Consider the following 19,645-nt stretch of genomic DNA (forward strand, 5'->3'; position numbering starts at 1 on the left):
TAATGAATCAATCCTTACATCAGTACTATGAGATAAAATATTATCTACATTTTACTCATAGGGAAACAGACATAGAGAAGTGAAGTGACTTGCCCAAGGTCACAGAATAAGTTTGTAGAAGAGCCAATAATAGGACTCAGATCTTCTAGACTCCCAGTCCCTTGCTGCAACCATGACCCATACTACTTGAGTGACCACCTCTGACCCAACAGTCCTCAAAGATAGCTCAGAGGGAATGGATTTTCCTTAATATTCATCATGAGGTCCCATCTAAACCAACCTGGAGTCAGACTCTTCTTGATTCAGGGTCCCTATGTATGGAACTCCAGATCTGAAGACATCCACAAAAATCTCTCTTTAGCAATATTCAGAGCTTGATGCTAGATCTTTTTATTCACCTATGCCCATTTTGGCTCCTTTATTGAGTTATTTTTTTTTTTTTTACTTTTGCTTGTTTTTTTACTACAATGGATGGTAAAATTTAATATTATTGTTTATTTTTGTTTTAGCAGCATCTAAAGCATGATGGGTGCTATAGATAACAAACAAACACTAAAAAAAGCTGTTTTGTAATTATATGCAATATTTGAAAACATTTGGGAAGGAATAATCTTTAGAATGGCACTAAAGTGTGTCTTTACAGTTTCTATGTTTTTAAAGACAAGCTGCAGTCAATTTAGATATACATATACTGTCCAAACCAAAGGGAGTTGCTAGTCCTCATCACATTTGAGAATTAAGCCATCGCTGAATTTGCTTGATGCTGGATTCCTTGCACACATAAAATTCCTGTTGGCTTCAATGGGAGCTAACGGCATGTCAATGCATGTAAATGCAAAGGCCCAAGAGGCACATTTTACAATACTGTGAATAACTACTTAAAAATAGCAACTTTTATTACGTAAATCAAACTGTAAAACTACAGTAGCTGTACAAACCCCTTCAAAATGAATTGTGAGAACTAGGAAATTTTAAAATAACAGTTTCCCAAGCCCTAAGGCCAGGTTCTGTGTTTTTCTATGGACAGGCTCTTATGAAGGTATGTGGAATAATACTAAATTTATTGCATCTCAAAAGCACACAAAGGCAGATTAAGGGAATCCAAACCATAACTTTGCACGTATCACAAAAAGTAATCCTACTATATACTGTACATCAAAAAAACTGTCCGAGTGTCATGGAGATTGCTAACAGCTTTAAAGCAATAGGAATCAGCATAATAACAAGAGAACAGTAGAAGATAAATATAGAGATGCTTAGTCACAATTTAAACATAACTTATTAATGACTGATTTTGTTAGCTCTTGCATCAGTAGTCACTTTTTAATAATATATAAATCCAATTAACATGGGGACTACCTGCAGGAGTAACTGTTTGCAGAATTAGGGTGTCACATTGGTGTGGTGTGACCAAACAAATTTCAATAGCATGGAAAGAGCCTTTGTATTAATTTTTTAGTTCCCACATGGCTCTGAGGTTTATCTCAGGTTACCAACTCACAGAACACATTTTATACCTCTTGGTTAACAGCAAATCCAATGCTAACTGCCACTGTTGGAAACCTGTGAAGAATAAGAAAGAAAGTACTATTCATGAATAATCTCTTTGAACATGCAAATTCCACAACTCCCAGCAGCAACTGAACCCACAGAGAGCCCTGTAATTTTACTCAACTAAAAACTTCATCTATATTATACCTTCCCTCTGTTTCCACCCAAGACTGTCCCTTGTACTTTGTCAATTCTTTTTTTTTTTTAAATCGAAACTAACATTTCAAAAAGTTAAAAAAGAAATTTATGAAAACATAAATAGGCTGTGTATATTAAACATATATTTGAAATTTTAATGATTTTTTCCCCTTAGTGTAACTAAATAACCTGATCTTAAAATAATATTGTAATAAATAATTTATACGTTTCAATCAATGATCTCAGAGCACTTTGCAGACAGTAATTAATTAGGGAGAAACTTTGTACCTGAGGTCAACAATAAATGAAACCTATTATACTACCTTCTGTCTTGCCAAAGTAATAACTACATATTTCACTTGCTCCTTTTGACATAGGTATTAATTGTTCCAAAATTTAAGTATGAACTGATAAATTAATAATGTCTTAAAACTTGCTCCCTGTACAGATATCTCTCCCCCTGAAACTGAGGAGTGATGGGTGCAAGAAGCGTGGCGTGAGGGGGGGGGGGGGGAGAGCAGTTTACAGAGCTTCCTGCAGCTGGGGGAGAAATCTGGAGGTGGGTGTGACCCGGCCCTGGATGCCATGCAGTGGAAGAGGAAGTCTTGTCCTCCCTAGCCCAGCCAGGACTAGCACCTGAGCCCAGTGCAGGGTAGGAGCCACCAGTCAGGTCTTTCCCAGTCCCACCCCTTGCCCCACAGTGATTTACCTCTCTGCCAGTGGCTCTGGGCACCTGAAACATACTGCTGGGGACCACTTGTGGCTTCCCTTTGCTTCCCCGTCAGAAAGTCATTTTTCTGTGGGGAAGGAAAGAAATCTGCAGGCGATATAAATTCTGCACATGCACAGTGGTGCAGAATTCCCCCAGGAGTATCAAATACTATATCACATATAAAAAGATACTGGAATGGATCCTGCAGGTCTTGTTCAGGCAAAACCCCTCAGTTTGTAAATATAATGGTGTAGGTAAGTGTAAATTGAGCAAACTTAACACAGTGAAATATATTTCAGTAGTGGGGGGAGAGAAGGATTGATAAGTAACTGAAGAGTTACTATATTTTAACAATTCTCCAAGTTACTGAATTTACCTGTGCACAAAATTGCAGGTTCCATCAATGGGATCAATAATCCAGGTAGGATTGTCAGTGAGGACACATTTTGACCCAGCAGCAGTGGATTCTTCTCCAATAAACCTATATTTGACATGAAGTAAAGTATGCTCAGAAAACTCAACTCCTCTTTCTTGGTTTTTGGAGACTATTGTTACATTCACGTATTTTTAAAGTTTAGTTACCAAAAACAAAACAAAACAAAAAGCCCACCACCACCACCCACCAACTCACAGAAACTTTGTAAAGAAGTTCTAAAAAGATAGCTCAGAAAATTGTTTTATACAGCATATTAAAAAAAATTCCATTCTAGTTCCCCCTCCCTATATGTTAATGATACATACTTCAAAATCATGTAATGCATATAGAGATGGATCTGAAATGAAACCCCAACTTTGGAAGAAATTTAGATCTGGATTGCAATTTTGCAGCAATGCGGGCTGCCAAATGTACCCCCCATTCTTTGCAGGTGAATAAACCAGGAAAAAATACAGCCTTAGAAAACCTACAGCCCCACTCCCACCACAATTTTTAATAGCAGAGTAGATCAGGAAGTAAAAAGTTCACAAAGCTGAACTTTCCTCTTCGCAAGACCCAGAGTAATTCAAGAGAATTAAAAAAAATTACAAAATTTACAGAAGCACATTGAATTCCATGCTGAGCTGCTGATTTTCTGTCCCGTCATACTTTATTTCAATAGGTTTTCTGTTTTCCTTTTCCTAGAAATTGTACCTCCTGTTCTGGCATCTGTCCTGCCTTCCTTAGTTATCTTTTCCATTCTCTAGATCAGCGGTTCTCAACCATGGGTACACGTATCCCTGGGGTATGCAAAGGTCTTCCAGGGGGTACCTCAAATCATCTAGATATGTGTAGAGCTCTGCGTGGATATAAATTTATATCCATGGATGCGGATATCTGCAGATGTAAATCGGTATCCGCAGAACTGCAGGGCTCTCCCAGGAACCGCAGTGGTGAAAGGAGCAGATCATGGGGCTGCTGCTCCCAGAAGCCAGCATCCTGCGACAGCTCTCCCGGCACAGCTGTACCACCCCCAGTCCTGTCCTCCGTCATGGGTGTACAGACCCCAGACAGGAGACGCAATCACGGAGACAGCTGTGTGGAAGGGATGGAGGCGAGGCTGGAGGCGGTACAGCCGCATGGGAGGAGCTGCCAGGACAGGGCATGTTCAGTTCTTGCCGTTGGGCCCCCTGGGGATTGGAATGGTGTGATGGCAGAGGCACTCTGCCTTGTGGAGAGAAAGGGAGGGAACAGATTCATGGTACTCGAGAGTAAACCATGTTAAAGAGAGACAATGACTGTCTCTGACGTGAGCCCCTTCTAGTCTTCTTTGGCTGGGAAGATGGTGGTTACAACTCAGGCCCTTGTGGGTGGGCTAGAAAGAGGGTTGGAGCAGTGAAGTGAGTGATGGCAGGGAGAGAGAGGATCCTCGGGGCTTTGACAGAGTGGGACATAGGGAGAAAAGAGCATGGTGAGGGGGAAAAGGAAGGCAAAGAAAAGATATTTGCTGTATAAGACCAGTTATATGTAGTATTTACTGTCAAAACTTTTGTAATGTAGGAAAGTTCCTTTGTAACCAAAAGTTTATTGGCACCATTGATTTTAAATGGACTTACACAGTAAAAATAAATGTACAGGAACAGAGCCTGATCTTGTGCCCATCTGAGTCAATGGCAAAGCTCAGTCTTGTTGACGTCACTGGTGCAAGGTCAGACTCATATAGTCTGATCCTGTACCCAAGGAAGTAAATGATAACAATCCCATTAACTTCCATGGGAGCAGGATCAAGCCCATAGTGCATAACATAGGGCTTGTCTACACTACTGTGCGGGGTCAATCTAAGATATGCAACTTCAGTTACGTGAATAGCGAAGCTGAAGCTGACGTACTTAGATATACTTACTGCGGTGTCTTCACTGCAGTAAATCGACAGCTGGCACTCTCTCGTCGACTCCGCTTACGCTTCTCATTCTGGTGGAGTACCGGAGTCGACGGGAGAGCTCTCAGATGATTGGTAGTTGCTCACCAATCCAGTGGGTAGTGTAGAGAAGCCCATAGCATTGAAAGATACTGCTTTGTGGTAAGAATAATGTGGTAAGAATAATGTCATTAATGGAGAACTATGTGATAAGTGCTTCATTCTGTGAAGAGTCCATACCATGTTACTATGTAAAGATACATTAGAAAAATCAGTCACCTAGAAAATACTCATTAAAATCCACGGAAGTACTGCAATAAAATACTGAAATTCTTTATTTTTAAAGAATCAGTAAAGCAAAAATGAAAACGGAGGCACAGATTAATGGGCTGACTCTCACCACTAACCAAGTAGGGATCTGGACATCCAGCGTAATATATTTTTAACAAACTTTTCCACTATTTTTCCCATTACCTGTGTGAAATCTTCTTGCTACTAGCTGATGCACTGAATGCATCATTCTGCCATATCACAAATACCTTTGATTGCAGTGACAACTCTGGTAAAGTTTGTCACCACTAGAATTTCCTTTTTAAACTAAGAAGTACCTGAACCAAAATAATTTAAGAAAAGAGGAATAAAAAAATCTTAAAATCTTAGTTGGATGTCCCTGAGAGCCAGATTACTGGCGAGACAGAGCACATAAACCTGTACTGAAGTCAAATTTAATTTTTTTCTTTGCACTTATCTACTGTATCTTGTATGTAGAAAGATATTCAGACAGAAGACTATATTCTGTAAACTGAAATATGCATTTGGGTCAATATGAACCCTGGCCAAAACATAACAACAGAAACTGAACTGTCTTAAAGAAAGCTTAGTTCACTAGTTAGCTTATGAAATCAGAAGCTAGGAAAAATGCACAGGCAAATTCAAAATGGAAGTAGACTGTAAAGGGTTAATAATCAGTACGTCCCTCGGCCTGCATCACTTCCAGCAGCTCCCATTGGCCCGGAGCAGTGATCTATGGCCAGTGGGATCCATGACTGGCTGGGCCTGCGGACAGGGCAGGTAACACACCAGCCCGGCCCACCAGGGGCTTTCCCTGCAGAAGCAGCGACCCCTGTTTGAGAAACCCCGGTCTACGTTGACCTTGCACCTGCTATTCCTATTCTAAAAAGCATGAATGCTTGTAACACTTTATGCTCATGTTACATGAGCCTTGTATGCTACACTTCCTCTGGCAGATCATCAAGGAAAACTCACATATTACAGAACAAACAACAGCACAGAAAGCAGTACTTTAGATGGATTATTACTCAAATAATATATTTGTAAATCCCAGCACTGCCTAAGAATTGCAACCAAATATTACATTTAAATTGAGTAGTACTGCCAGAGTTTTGGATCGCAAAGCAGATAGTTAGAAAGATGTACTTAATCTATAATTTTTTCAGTAATTATTGCATTAAGTATGCTCTTTACACCAACATGACCAATGGGGTCAGGTTTTTCAAATATGTTCCATTTTAGCTGAATTCTTTGGAATCTGACACAAAGTCAACCCTATATAAATGGCCAGTGCAAGACCTATGTGTGACGGTCTATACCTTGGGGTAACACCCTATAACCCCCCATAATCCTCATCTGCATATAATTGTGATATTGAATATAAAGCATGCCTTTTAAGGCATCACGGGAAAGATTACGATCTGCTGAAAGTCATTTCTCTGTTCATATTTGTGTATCATTAATGCATGTGAAGTTATGAGAATTGTGTTGTATGGTTGTCACTAAAACATACTATAAGTTGGGGAATCAGCCAGATATTAGCTTCCCAGAGGCAACAACAAGGAAACTAACCAATGCCCAAGGGAGCTACAATGCAATGACTCACCTGCATGAGGCCACAGCAGGAGAATTACTTAACCTTACTGGGAGAGACTCAGCAATGCCCCCAGACATGCCTGGACTTGTGTTTTCCAAGGACATGGAGTGAGGGTATGAAACAGATAGAGTGGACACATAGTGGGCCTTTTCTCCTGCCCCCACCTACGCTGCAAACAACTAAGACACTGAGAAGATGACAAGACTCCAACAGAGGAGATTGGACCAGGTTTAAGGAACAAACCTGTATATTAAGGACTGCAATATCCAGTGGGGTGAGAAAAACTGCTTAATCAAGATATTGCCCAGTCTAATAGGGTTGAGAGTTTAGACTGTATGCTTATATTTTATTTTATTTTGATAACTGACTTTTTTTTCCTATCACTTAATATCACTTAAAATCTATCTTTTATAGTCAATAAATTTGTTTAACTGTTTATCTTTACCAGTGAGCTGGTATGAAGTGTGGGGGGAAATCTGCTCAGGCTTGACAAAGGCTGATGTATGTCCACTTTCCATTGTTGAAGTGGTGAACCAATTAATAAATTAGACGGTATATTCCTGAGGTACAGTACTGGGAGCTGGGGGGTGGGAGGGATTTGACTGGTGTCTTTCTCTGTGTGATTCATGAGTGCCTCTGGGAGCACTCATGCAATCTAAATGGTTGTGGGGCTCCACATGCTGTTGTGCTGAGTGATCATAGTGCCTGGAGGGGTTTGCTGCTGGTCACTAGCAAGGCATTGTGAGAGACAGCTCAGGCTGGAGAGAGTTAAGGGGGCACAGCGGTTCCATGGTCACAGGCTGCACCCTGGGGGGATCCCGTCACACTGTGTACCACTTAAAGTACACATTATGTAGATTTAAGTGGCACACAGGCCTTGTATTGGCTCTATGCAGAGGGCTGAATTTTACCTTCATAGGTTAAAGGCAAATGTGGAAACCAGCTGTAAAGTATATATTTTGTGTGCATCAAGCCAATCTTAAGACATGTTTTATAAAGTCTATTTCCAATGTGAATATGCTAAAATTTATCATTTTATGGCTTCTGTTTACAGGGGGTTACTCTCAGATGGCCCTAATAGCTCAAGGGGAATCACATATCTGAATTCATGTTTAAGACCTACAGTTAAATCTTGTGCAGTAATTTGTAGAACATTTATTTTTGTATAGGCTAGGAGAGCTAAATGTGAATTAATGCTATACTCAGTCCAGATCCTGTGGACACACACATACACGTGAGTAAAACAAAATTATTCATATGAATGTTTGCACGACTGGGGCCTTAGTGATAACTGAATGCAGCTTGATTCTAATGCCCATTTAATGAAATATTCTTAGCGTTATATTACAGCAGAAAAAAAAGATACAGAGTTGTCAACAAATTAAGCTTTCTGACTGACAGTATAATTTAGAGACCCTTACTGGGGACAAAAGTGTTATAGTACCATTTAATTAAATCCAAAAAGGTTGCAAAATATTAAAAAACCTCAGATGATGATTCAAGTTAATCCAGAGCAATAATACTGTGTGGCCAATAATGAAAAATATAGTGTGCCTTCTCAAAGTAATTGTCAACATAAAAGTAATCTGGAACAGAATTTTTTAAAAGAAAGGAAGCTTAATTTTTTCCCCAATCTGCTTAAATTCAAGACATTTATTAATTCTTAACAATGGAGACCAGAACAGAGTGATATCTAAATGGTATTAACACTGAATTATTAGGAGGCAAATTACTATGTACAGATGTCATCTGACATCTAGGGACTGAATCTTATAAATTCCCTTTTAATGATGGTCACATACATGGCCTATGCAGGGGACAGGGTCTTGGGCAGCTCTCTCTCTAGAGATACTTACCTGTGGGAGGGAAACTTCTCTTTCAGAGCAGAAATAATCACATGTTCCACAAAATTATCAGTTTCTGTCACAAGATCTGCTGCAGATGTTTTTGTAGACACATGTTTTTCCTCTGTAAGAGCTTTCTTAATAATCTGAAAGAGGAGTACACACATCAGATTTATTTCTGACATTCCTTCCCTACACACTAACAAAATATATTACATATGAGGTTCTCTGTGGACCCTAAAATCTATTGACACATCAGTATGCTACCAGGCAAGAGAAGGGATCCAGTTCTGGGACTCAAAATCCATCTTGTTTGTTCAGGGTCAGAGAATACTGAGGCAATGAGGGTAGGACACACTTTGCATCTCTCTATAACAACCCCTCTAACTAGTTTAGGAAAGTCATTGACAAGCTCTGGAAGGAAATGCAGCCACAAGTATAGATAGTAAGGATAGCAGCAGATGGACACATTAAGGATTGGAAAAATTAGGGGAGAGACCCAGGGGAAAAAGGAGGATCCTCAGGGCTTAGGAGTTTTCTTTCCCCTTCCATCGGAAATACAATATTAAAAAAATAAACTACAGGGACAAAACTCCCACCTCTCACATTTTAAAAAGTGACAAAAAATGTAAACCATACTAGTTTGGCTCTGAAAAGAAGCCTTTTATATCAGATTTGGGCCAAGATTTTCAAACATGGGTGTCTAGTGTTAGGGTCCTAAGTCCACATAGGTGGCCAGATTTTAAAAAATGCTCAGCACCCTGTGAAATTGGTGGTAGTTGCTGGGTGCTCAACACCTTTCAAAAACTGGCCACTTATTTAAGTGCGTAAAGATGGACTTAGGAGTCTAACTCTGGGCTCTGGGTTTTTTGTTTTTTTTTTAAATCTTGGTGTTATGTTTTTGAAAAACTTGAAAGCCATACTAAACTAAAGTAAATATGATGCAAATTCACAAATGGGAAAGTGATGAATGACAAACTTCTTCCTACTTTCACCTCTCTTTCTGTTTCTTACTTCATAAGGCAAGACATTATGAAACGAGGCATGATGACCATATTTCTCTTGGAGGAACAACTAGCTTACTTTTATAACCAAAGACAATTATGAAGTACCTAAGAAAAGACATCAAAACAGTCAGTGATAGAAAAGACAAATTAATGTAATTGCTGGATTTATATATAACTATACAAAATAAAAACCAACATCAAACCAATATTCCAAACACAACCTCCTCCTGAGGCAAATATTTTTTTTAAAATCCTTCAATCAAAACTCTGGCATTAAAGTAATTTGAAACCTACCTAAAGAAAGCCATTTATGTTCAAATGGCAGTTTGTTCTACAGTACTGTGAATGGGACTAGAAACCAGGAAATTCCAAATTCCTACTACATTTCTACCACTTGTTTATCACCGGCAAAAATATTACATTTGAAAGGTTTCACTCTCTTAACTGTTACAGTGACCATCCTTACATAATCTGGACCATGACTTGCTGTGGGGCCGTATGAAAGTCCCACTACCTTTGTGTCTCAGTTTCATCAGCTGTAAAATTAAAGTTATACTTATTTCCCTAGCTCACAAAGGAGTTTAAAGATTAATTAATATTTTTACCTTTGAAGCTGGTACACAAAAGGTTCTGTATTATTACATGGCAAAATGTTTACTGCAGAAAACTCCTTTATTTCCTTATGTACTGCCCTGTTTTCCTGGTGGTATTGAACCTCTTTAGCTAACTTAGTGCCTTGTGTGTGCACGATATCAAGGCCCCAACCTTTTAAGAACTTTACACATGAGTAATTGTGCACATGGAACAATTCCAAATTCAATGGGCTCACTCACACGTGTAAAGCTACCATTATGTGTAACTATTTTCAGGATTAGGGACTAAATTACTACTCTCATGGTGTCCCCCAAAAGTCATAAGGTAGCCAAGTGAATTAAGAGTTCTCATTTGTATGATGTTATCAAATATTTATTTATTTTTCTTAACACAGGGCTAGACTGAGCAAGGAGAAGTAATACATAAACTGGTCTGCCCCAGGAGGTGTTCTGACTTAATGACACAACTCTGAGTCTCAGTTCCTTTCCTGATTTCTTCTTGCTCCTGGGATGTGCTAACAGCAAATTACTACCCCATCTGTACAGGCTCAAATGACTCTGGCCAGGGGTTGGGTGTGTGTGCATGGGGGTGTGGCCTAGGTTCTGCCAGTTTTCTGCCTATCCCCCGTTCTTCTTATATGGACAACAGATCCAAGGTCTGTGTAAGCTGCATAAATTGCTAAGGAGGGGGGTTCTTACTCCATCTCACCCACTTGCACCTGAAATCCAAGTCAGAAACTAGGAATAGGTCTAAACTATGGGGTTGGTCTGCACTATGGGGTTAAGTTGACCTAAGTTATGCAACTCCAGCTACATGAATAACGTAGCTGGAGTCAACGTAGCCTAGGTTGACTTATTGCAGCGTCTACCCCATGTTGCGTTGATGGGAGAAACCGTTGCATCATCTTACTGTATGCTTCTTGTTCCGGTGGAGTACTGGATCGACAGGAGAGTGATCTGCGGTCATTTTAGCAGGTTTTCACTAGATCTGCTAAATCGACCCCCGGTGGATCAATCGCCGCAGCCTTGATGCATGGTAAGCATAGACATACCCTAGCTCACCATGCTTAAATTTTTTGCATTATGAACAGAACAGCATTTGTTCTTCATAAAATTAAATTTAATCAAGTATCTCATATTGGGCCAAATTCTTTATGCTGAATAGCAAGTACCTTGCACCAGTCCACTGACGTCAGTGGGACTACTTGTGGAGTAAAATACTTCAAACCTGGGTAAAAGTATTAGAATCCTGCCAAACAGTGAAAAAAATACAGAGTATGTGCAACAGAATCCCATTAGGTTTGACACTTTACAGAACACTTGATATAAATACATTTTAAATGGCCGAATATAATCACCTAAAGCATTTGGCTAATCTTCCAAATTGAGTGTGGAGTCACGTAAAAGTCCTTCAAGATGATAAGAGCTAGACAGATAAGTGAAATCTATTCAGGGATCACAAAATGTGTAAATGAAATAAAAATAGCTCACCCCCCCGCCTCAGTATTGTGTAATGAAACTGGCAACCAAGCTGAGCAATTATATGTTGGCTATAAAAGTATTACACTAATCATCCTCATTAGATTACAGTTTGTCCATATTGTAACTGTTTAATTTTATATGGAAGGACAGATAATACCTAACAGCCCAGTAATTTAGAGAAGTATATATCGACGCTTCATTGCACCACTAAGAGGTAGATTGTGCCTGGCCCCTGTGTAATTGCACAAAGGGCAGACAGAAGTGAAGACGCAAGGACCCCATGCTTAAGAGTCTGACATAATCATGGTGTTAGTGTAGGGGATGACAGAGACTATTCCCATCTAGCACCTCTGGGGGTTCAAGCCACCCTAAAGGGAATGGAGAGGAGGCGGGGCCATTGCTCCATCTCCCTCCATACCACACAGTAGAGCAGTAGGCTGTGGAGGGGGAGATCATGCTATAATCTCCTAAGAGATGGTACACGGTATGCACTTGCCTGGCACACCTGAGCTTCAGGAAGGATTGTGCCTCTCAGCAACATGGGTCTGGAATTGCCCCTCAAAATGGGCTGTGCCTTAATGGCACAATCAAACCCTAAATACTGAATGCTTGGATGAGTGTAATCCTCCAAAATAAAATTATTCTTTAAAATCAGCCTGCCTGTGTTTCGCTACAAGATACCCTAAAAATGTCACAGAAAGACGAAACACATAAGGTGAAATCCTGGCCCTACTAAAGTCAATGGGAGTTTTCCCATTGACTTTACTAGGGCTAGGATTTCACACCTAATTCTGTCGGGCAACTTTCTCCTTGTACAGTTTAAAAACATATGGAAAGATTAACATGCTAGACATACACATTGCCTAATTTTTCTCTCAGGACCTCACATCTGGGGCTGGTCTACACTACAAAGTTAGGTCAGCTTAACTACATTGCTCAGGGTTGTGAAAACTTTCACAGTCTATGCAATGTAAGAAAGCCAACCTAAGCCCCAGTGTAGATACTGTTAGGTCAAGCTAGTAACCTCATGGAGAGATGGATTATCTACAGTGACAGAAGAACCCATCCATCGCTATAGTAAGTGTCCACACTACTGTGGCGCAGCTGCAGCAATGCAGCTGTGCCACAGTGGTGCTTCTAATGTCAACATACCCCTGGTTTTACACTGGTGTAACTCCACTGACTTCACTGAAGTTTCTCCCAATTTACACAGCATAAATGAGAGTAGATCAGACCCATATTGTCCAGTACTGTTGTAATATCAAACATATGAGATGAGGCCAGCCATATCTGTGTCATTATTAATTAGCTGCTTCCGAGCCTGTGGGGGTGGGACTAAGGAGGGCCACACCCATGTGACAGTTTAATGGACATCTGGGTCTTATGAAAGGACTCAGAGAGATCCATATGGGAGTTGGAGCCATTATGAGTGGGAAGGTTCCTGTAGAAGGCCCTAAACTTTAGTCTGCAGGAGGCCAAATACTCTAGGGGCCCCAGTGCTCCATACCAGAGCAGAGAAGGACACAAGGAACAGAGCCCAGGTGGGTCTGAGAATAGTACTCCGGGGGAATCAGACTGGGGTCTGAATGCTCCATCCCAGAGCCACAAAGACTTGCACAGCTAGCCCACAAAAGGGTTAGGAACAGGGCCCAGAGAGTTGGCTAAAGAGAAGCCCCTGAAGGGCAGAAGAACCTTTTTGTTTGTTGGGACTTTTTCAGTTGGACTTTCCTTACCCTGGAAGGGGTAAGTTTTATTTGTTATTTGGTTGGAAGGCTAAGCCACCTCTCCTGAACAAACTGGTGTCTGGCAAGCCATGAAAATCTACACTGGGGAGGGAAAATGAGGCAGGGGACTTCCTGCTCTGCCATGCTTGGCCAGCAGGGAATGCTACAGTGCAGCTACAACCCCACAACAGGTCCTAATCCCACTTACTTAACTTATGCAAAAAGTCACCCTGAAGTTGGTAGGTTTACTTACATGAATAAAGTAAGCAGGATTTGGTAAAAGAGTACTCAACAGAAGAAAGATGTGAGAAAGTCCATGGTAAATCCACAGGTATAGTGAATGGGGAGGGATTTCAATACAGGCCAGTTATGCACAGAAAATGGCCCAAGTTAAAATACTGAATCCATGCTCCCATGGCCCTCCTGAGTAACTGGATCCAAATTGCACAGCACAGACCCACATATGTAATATGCGTAAACAGAGCTAAACAATGGGTTCAAGCATGAGATCCACGACTTGGAGCAGGTACATTTCCAGATCAGACAGCATCACTATGACACATATTCATTCATGTAACCATTTCTTTATCAGCCTTCTGACTTTTGGAGACACTATTCCGAAAGTATTAAAAAAATTCCCATTGGTGGATATGTTTGCAAGCTCCTCTGCTAAACATGGATGAACATCTTTGAGAAGAAGAAGACCATGTCCTTTTTAAAAACAATTTCATGGAAACTGATGAATTTCCTCTTTCAAGTCTCATTCTTAAGGTTTTCTTCAAACCAAACAACCCCCCCCCCCCCACAAAACAAACAGGAAGCCCCAGAAGATGTAGTTCTGATTAACTTCTACCAGAAATCCATAATCTGGATTTCAGTACTCCCCTCCAAGAGATGCCTTTGGTAGGACAAATATCCCTGCCAAAATGTCCACCAACTTCTCAGTTGCTTTGGCTGACTCCCGAAATAGGGGTGAAAGCATGACCTGGAGAAGTTCTTCCACTGGGCAGTGATCCATGTTTACAACTCTGGCTGCTAGAAGCATGTGGACCCAAATGGCTCTGCTCGATGCTTTGGCAGGCTCAAACCACTTCTGGTCAAGTCCCAAGGGATGAAGGAATGAACAGACATTTTCTCACAATACACCAGGGATCGGCAACCTTTGACACGTGGCCCGCCAGGGTGGCAAGCGGCGGCCAGCACATCCCTCGGCCCGTGCCACTTCCCGCAGCCCCCATTGGCCAGGGACGGCGAACTGTGGGCAGCGGGAGCCGCGGTCGGCTGAACCTGCGGACACAGCAGGTAAACAAACTGGCCCGGGTCGCCATGGTGCTTACACTGGTGAGCCGCATGCCAAAGGTTGCCGATCGCTGCAATACACTATGAATCAAGCCGTAAAGCAACCATGGCTACCAAAGGTGCTAAGAAACCCTGAGTTATGCGCAAGAAACAGCAAGGTCTGACTTGAGTCTTCATACTGTAGAGTATACCTGCTGGCACGTACATGAGATTCAAACTGCAATGGAGTGTGGATGCTCAAGCATGAGCTTAGAAAGAATAAGTCTGCAAGTGTGGATCCCACAGACCTGGAATTACTATCCAGTGCAGAGATACCCCAGCTCTCAGGTTGAGACAGCTATTGACCTAAGGCCACTAAAAAAGATTTGTTGCTATACTCCCTCTCCTCCATGGAGACGGTGATACTGGCAAAAGAGTTCTTTTGTTAAGATATCCTAAATCACTTTCCTGTGCAAAGTAAGTTATAATAGCAAAAGGACTTTTTGGCTGGTATAATTACATCTACATTATAGCGTTTCTGGGGATAGCTGTTTTGGTTAGGGGTATGATTTTTTTCATACTTCTTACTGGCATAGCTATGCTGGCAAAACTTTTAAATGTTGACAATTCTTTATTTATACCACTGTAAATCTACAGTGACTCTTATCTGCCCCATTCTGAGAAGACTGGCAAACAAGAAGATAATAGCAGGCAAGAAATCAGTCATTCAGCTAAATATCCTTGACACACTCACTTTCTCAGAGAGAAACCTTACCTGTTATAAAATGGAAATATAACGTATTTTGGATATATGCATCATGATATGAGGTATCCTCAATGCCTCATAATCCAGCATTGTTATCACTGTATATGCTTTTTTCTTATTAAGAAAGAAAATACATTAAAACATGTTTGCTTTGACAAATCATTCTACTCTTATTTTTAAATATAAAAAAATGCTCCCAGTCACAAAATATGCCTGCTTCTGGAGGGTGTATTGGAGCCTTTTCCTTCATACTGCTAATTAGAGAATTAAAAAAAAAAACCTAAAAAACCCAAACCATAGACCATTATTTTAGATACATTCTGAAATTACTTTGAAATGTGAAAAAAACCACTCCCATGGTGGAATTTCCCTTAAACACCCTACTAAGACAGTATATCATTACTGCAGTCTCATTTTTCCTCAAGAAGACTATATGAGGATGCCATTCGTCTAAAAGATCATTACTGGTGGCTTGAGTATTTGCAGTTCACGCTGCTGAAGCCTGCAACAAACAAAATGATAGACTAAAGGCCTCATTGCTACTTTTGCTAAAAATATCACCTATGTTCAGCTTATATGAAAGCAAAATCCCTCATTGATATTCAACACGATGCTGAAAACTCAGCCCATTACGAGAAGCATGCAATGGCAGGTCTCTACCTCAACAAAAACATTTAGAGCCAATATGCTTTACAAAAAGCTTTTCCAGCTACTTAGTGTAATTGTTTAAAACGTTCCTGCAGGTGTTTAAAATATATACAATACAGTGTGTCATTTATAAGTCGGCGAAGAATCTGGATAAATGTAAGGCAGCTTTGTCACTGCAATTGACCTGACCCAGTTGGCTCTCTTACCTCCTCTTACACTAATCCCCTCCCCTTTAGAGATTTTTCCTGCACCTCTCCCCCACCGCCTGTTCCTTCGCCCGCCCTCGTTAACACCGCAGGCACCAACAGGTTAGAGTGCTGAGTGCACAGAAGTGTAGCCTGCAGCAAACAGTTCCGACCACTCCAGCAGCATTATTAACCCTTGCAAGCAAGCTTTCCTCACCCCGGAAAGGGGCATTTATTTGGCGGACCGTAGCAGGGAGAGAGCCTCTGAAAACTCTCTACGGACTGCAGCACACGTCGTGATTGACATACTGAGCAGATGCTGTTGCAAGCGCGGACCCTCCATTCCCTGGCAGGAGGAAGTGACTGACGGGTCAGAGGCAGGGACAAGCCGGAGGGAGGGGAAGGGAATGGCTCTAGCTCGCCCCTGCACATGCTATCCCCACGCTGTGACCGGGGAAAGGGAGAAGACCGAGGCAAGTACAAAGTATCAGTGTGTACTCTTGCTGCTGCTAACCTGCCCAGCCCGCCGCGCCAGCTGCACCGCCGCCTCCATACACTCCTTCCAAGGGTCCCCTCGGGCCGCAGCCCCCGGCCCCTCCTCTTCGCAGGGCTTCATCGCAGCTCCTCCTGCCACCTCTTCTCCTGCGCACCCCGCGCGGCAGGCAGGTCCCTGTCAGCCTCACTGCCAAGGAGCACAAGTGGGGGGCCGTGTTCCAGCTGCCCCCGAACCAATCAGATCTGCTCGGAAACTTCTCCGGCTTCTCCCCTGCCGCTGCTGTAGCTGGGGGGAGGCGAGCGGGGAAGTTCCAGCTGCCGAGTGTCTGTCGTGGTGCTGCTGCAGCTGCCTTCCCCCTCGCACCTCCACCCCCTTACCCAGCCTTTCCTGTTTCTCTCCTCCTCTTCCTTCTCTCCCCAGTGCACAGGGGACGGACTGCCCCGTCACTCCCTCCCCCAGTACCGCCTCTCTGCAATGAATGGCAGCCTGTGCCTGCCTACACAGCCTGCGGCAGGGAGGGAGGCAAGAGGGACAAGCCCCTGACGCTGATACTGGGCACAGCAAGGCGCGGGCTGCTGCTGCCGCTGAAAGCCTGCAGGCTACTAATCTGAGCTATAGGGGCTGCTGGGGAGGTAAGCAGCTCAACAGCGATGACTCAGTAATGTGAAGAACAGGATGTGGCGGAGAGCAAGTGATGGTGGCGGTTACTTGCTTTGATCTGTCTCCTGGCCCATAAACCTTGCGAGCTGCACGTAATCGCTGCCCTTTGTGCAGGTTGAAGACAGGCTCGAACAGCAACACTCGCTCTTCCCGTTGCGGTCATGGGCATGCCAAGGATTAATATCCACTGAACGCAGTAGTGTATAACCTTGATGATCTGAATCCCTCGTTGATCTCCAGCTCCGTTAATTGAAATGGGGTCTCATGTCCCCCAGCATCTATTAATTATAGCAGTCTCCTTTTGGTCCTGCTCTTACTCTTTAATTTGCCCCACCCCCGTTGGTCTCTGGGCATACTGCAGTACCTATCTGTTTTCCCAGGCTTTTGAGAGGATATGAGTTCCTGACTCATCTCCTGACAGGTGAGTTAAGAGTTTGCTATATTTGTAAGATAAAATTATTGTTTTTAAATGTTAACCCCCTAAGAATATTGCTGGGTGGACATATTGTAGACGTTCTAAATATATAAATACATCTTTCATAATAAATCCTCAGCAAATATGTTAGATTCAGTCATATATTTAGTATACAACTCTTATTAGATATACAGTTTGCTTTAGTGGGATTCTACTATACATGCAAAGCTATTTAAAACAACCGTCCTGTGGTTTTACCAGGTGCCCAGATATTTGCTGCCCTAGACAATCAAAACTCCTTAAATATTTTGCTGCACTAGGCAGCTGTCTGTTCTGCCTATATGGTTTGACTATTGTGAAAGATATACACTTTCACATTAAGGATTATATACTGTAACACTTGCTCATAAATCAGAGATAAAGGACAGATACTGAGTAGTAGACAGCCATTATTTTAGTTGTTTAGAAAATGCTCAGGTTTTAGGCTGTAATATAATATTAACTACTCTATAGAAGAAAAGGGAATTATTCTAGAAAATTAGGAGATGTACAACACAGTCCACTGGAACTTCTCAATGACAAGAGGAACAGAACGCAAAACCTACCGGTCCAGTAACTCAGGCCTCTACCACATAAACTAAAAGAAAATCTCTGTTAGCTAAAAACATGAGAGGGCCTATGACTCACAGATGAGTAGTTCAGATACCATCTAGTAGAAGGCAGTGGCACACACTAATACACACTCATAAACTAGCCAGTTCATTACAATATTTGCATTGTCAAGCAAGAAGTTCAAATAAAATATTCTGGATTTTTTTGCTTTAGACATCAAAATAAGGCTTTTCCAATGACTTCTTTGGGAGGACTCAATAGCACAAGGAATTAGTATTGAGACATAGATCCTTTGCCTCTAGTTATCAGTTCAGTCTAGCTGATTGTGAACAAAAGTGAGTACCATCAAATATCTGTTCAGCAGCTAAAATGAAAAGAGTTGGTAGTTCCAGACCACATCCTAGAAGAAAGGTGTAGGTAATGTCATCAAAGATGGCCAAAGGGTTCAATGAGCACAGAGAAGGAATCATACTAATATATTTTTTGGAAAAGGGCTGTGGACATTTTTATTGTCATTCTGTACCTGTTTTGTGGTTAAAGGGCTTCATTTTCCAGGATTGTCAATTTGATGACCTTTCAGAAACACACTGATTTAAATTGGAATAGAAATTACTACAAAAATGCCTGAGTCATGAGCAGGACTGGCTCCAGGCACCAGCCCAGCAAGCAGCTGCTTGGGGCGGCCAACAGTGAGGGGCAGCACGTCCGGGTCTTTGGCATCAATTCAGTGGCGGGTCCCTCACTCCCTCTCGGAACGAAGGACCATCCACCGAATTGCCATGGAAGACTGAAGTGGCGGTCGTAGAGCTGCAGATCGCGATCACGGCTTTTTTTGTTGTTGTTGTTTTTTGCTGCTTGGGGTGGCAAAAACCTTGAAGCTGTCCCGGGTCATGAGCATATTTGCATTTTAAAAACTATTTGTAAATCCCTAAATTTAGGCCTGGTCTATACTACAAAGTTAGGTCGGCTTAACTACATTGCTCAGGGCTCTGAAAAATTGCACGCCCTGGGCAATGTAATTAAGCTGACCTAAGCCCTGGTGTAGACACCACAAGGTCAATGGAAAAATTCTTCCATTGACCTAGCTACCACCTCTTGCAGAGGTGGATTAACTAAAGTGACGGAAGAAAATTCTGTCTCCGTAGTGTCTACACTACAGTGCTACAGTGGTGCAGCTGCAGCACTTCAGCTGCGCTGCTGTAGTATTTCTGGTGTACGCATACCCTTAGTCTCCCTTTTATAATTGGTGCCAATTCAGATATTTCTTGGGGGCAAGGGAAGGAATTCTGGTACCTGCTGCCCCTCCCATCAGG

At 42.0% G+C, this 19,645-nt stretch overlaps 1 protein-coding gene across 2 annotated transcripts in view; it reads right to left on the minus strand.

Annotated features, from left to right (window-relative positions):
* The window catches only part of IMPA2 (inositol monophosphatase 2), a 30,232-nt gene extending 13,171 nt beyond the window's left edge, over positions 1 to 17,061 (minus strand). The window contains exons 1-4 of one of the 2 annotated variants that reach the window (XM_032789496.2): positions 16,664 to 17,061; positions 8,479 to 8,612; positions 2,778 to 2,882; positions 1,518 to 1,563 (exon numbers count right to left, since the gene is read on the minus strand). In XM_032789496.2, the coding sequence (XP_032645387.1) occupies positions 1,518 to 1,563; positions 2,778 to 2,882; positions 8,479 to 8,612; positions 16,664 to 16,765 (387 nt within the window). In that variant the 5' untranslated portion in view covers positions 16,766 to 17,061. The remainder of the gene's footprint in view (positions 1 to 1,517; positions 1,564 to 2,777; positions 2,883 to 8,478; positions 8,613 to 16,663) is intronic. The other variant, XM_032789506.2, reaches the window with a different exon arrangement.
* Between the last annotated feature and the right edge of the window lie 2,584 nt (positions 17,062 to 19,645).

Source organism: Chelonoidis abingdonii, chromosome 2 (genome assembly GCF_003597395.2).
Source record: "Chelonoidis abingdonii isolate Lonesome George chromosome 2, CheloAbing_2.0, whole genome shotgun sequence".
Classification (NCBI taxonomy): domain Eukaryota; kingdom Metazoa; phylum Chordata; order Testudines; family Testudinidae; genus Chelonoidis; species Chelonoidis abingdonii.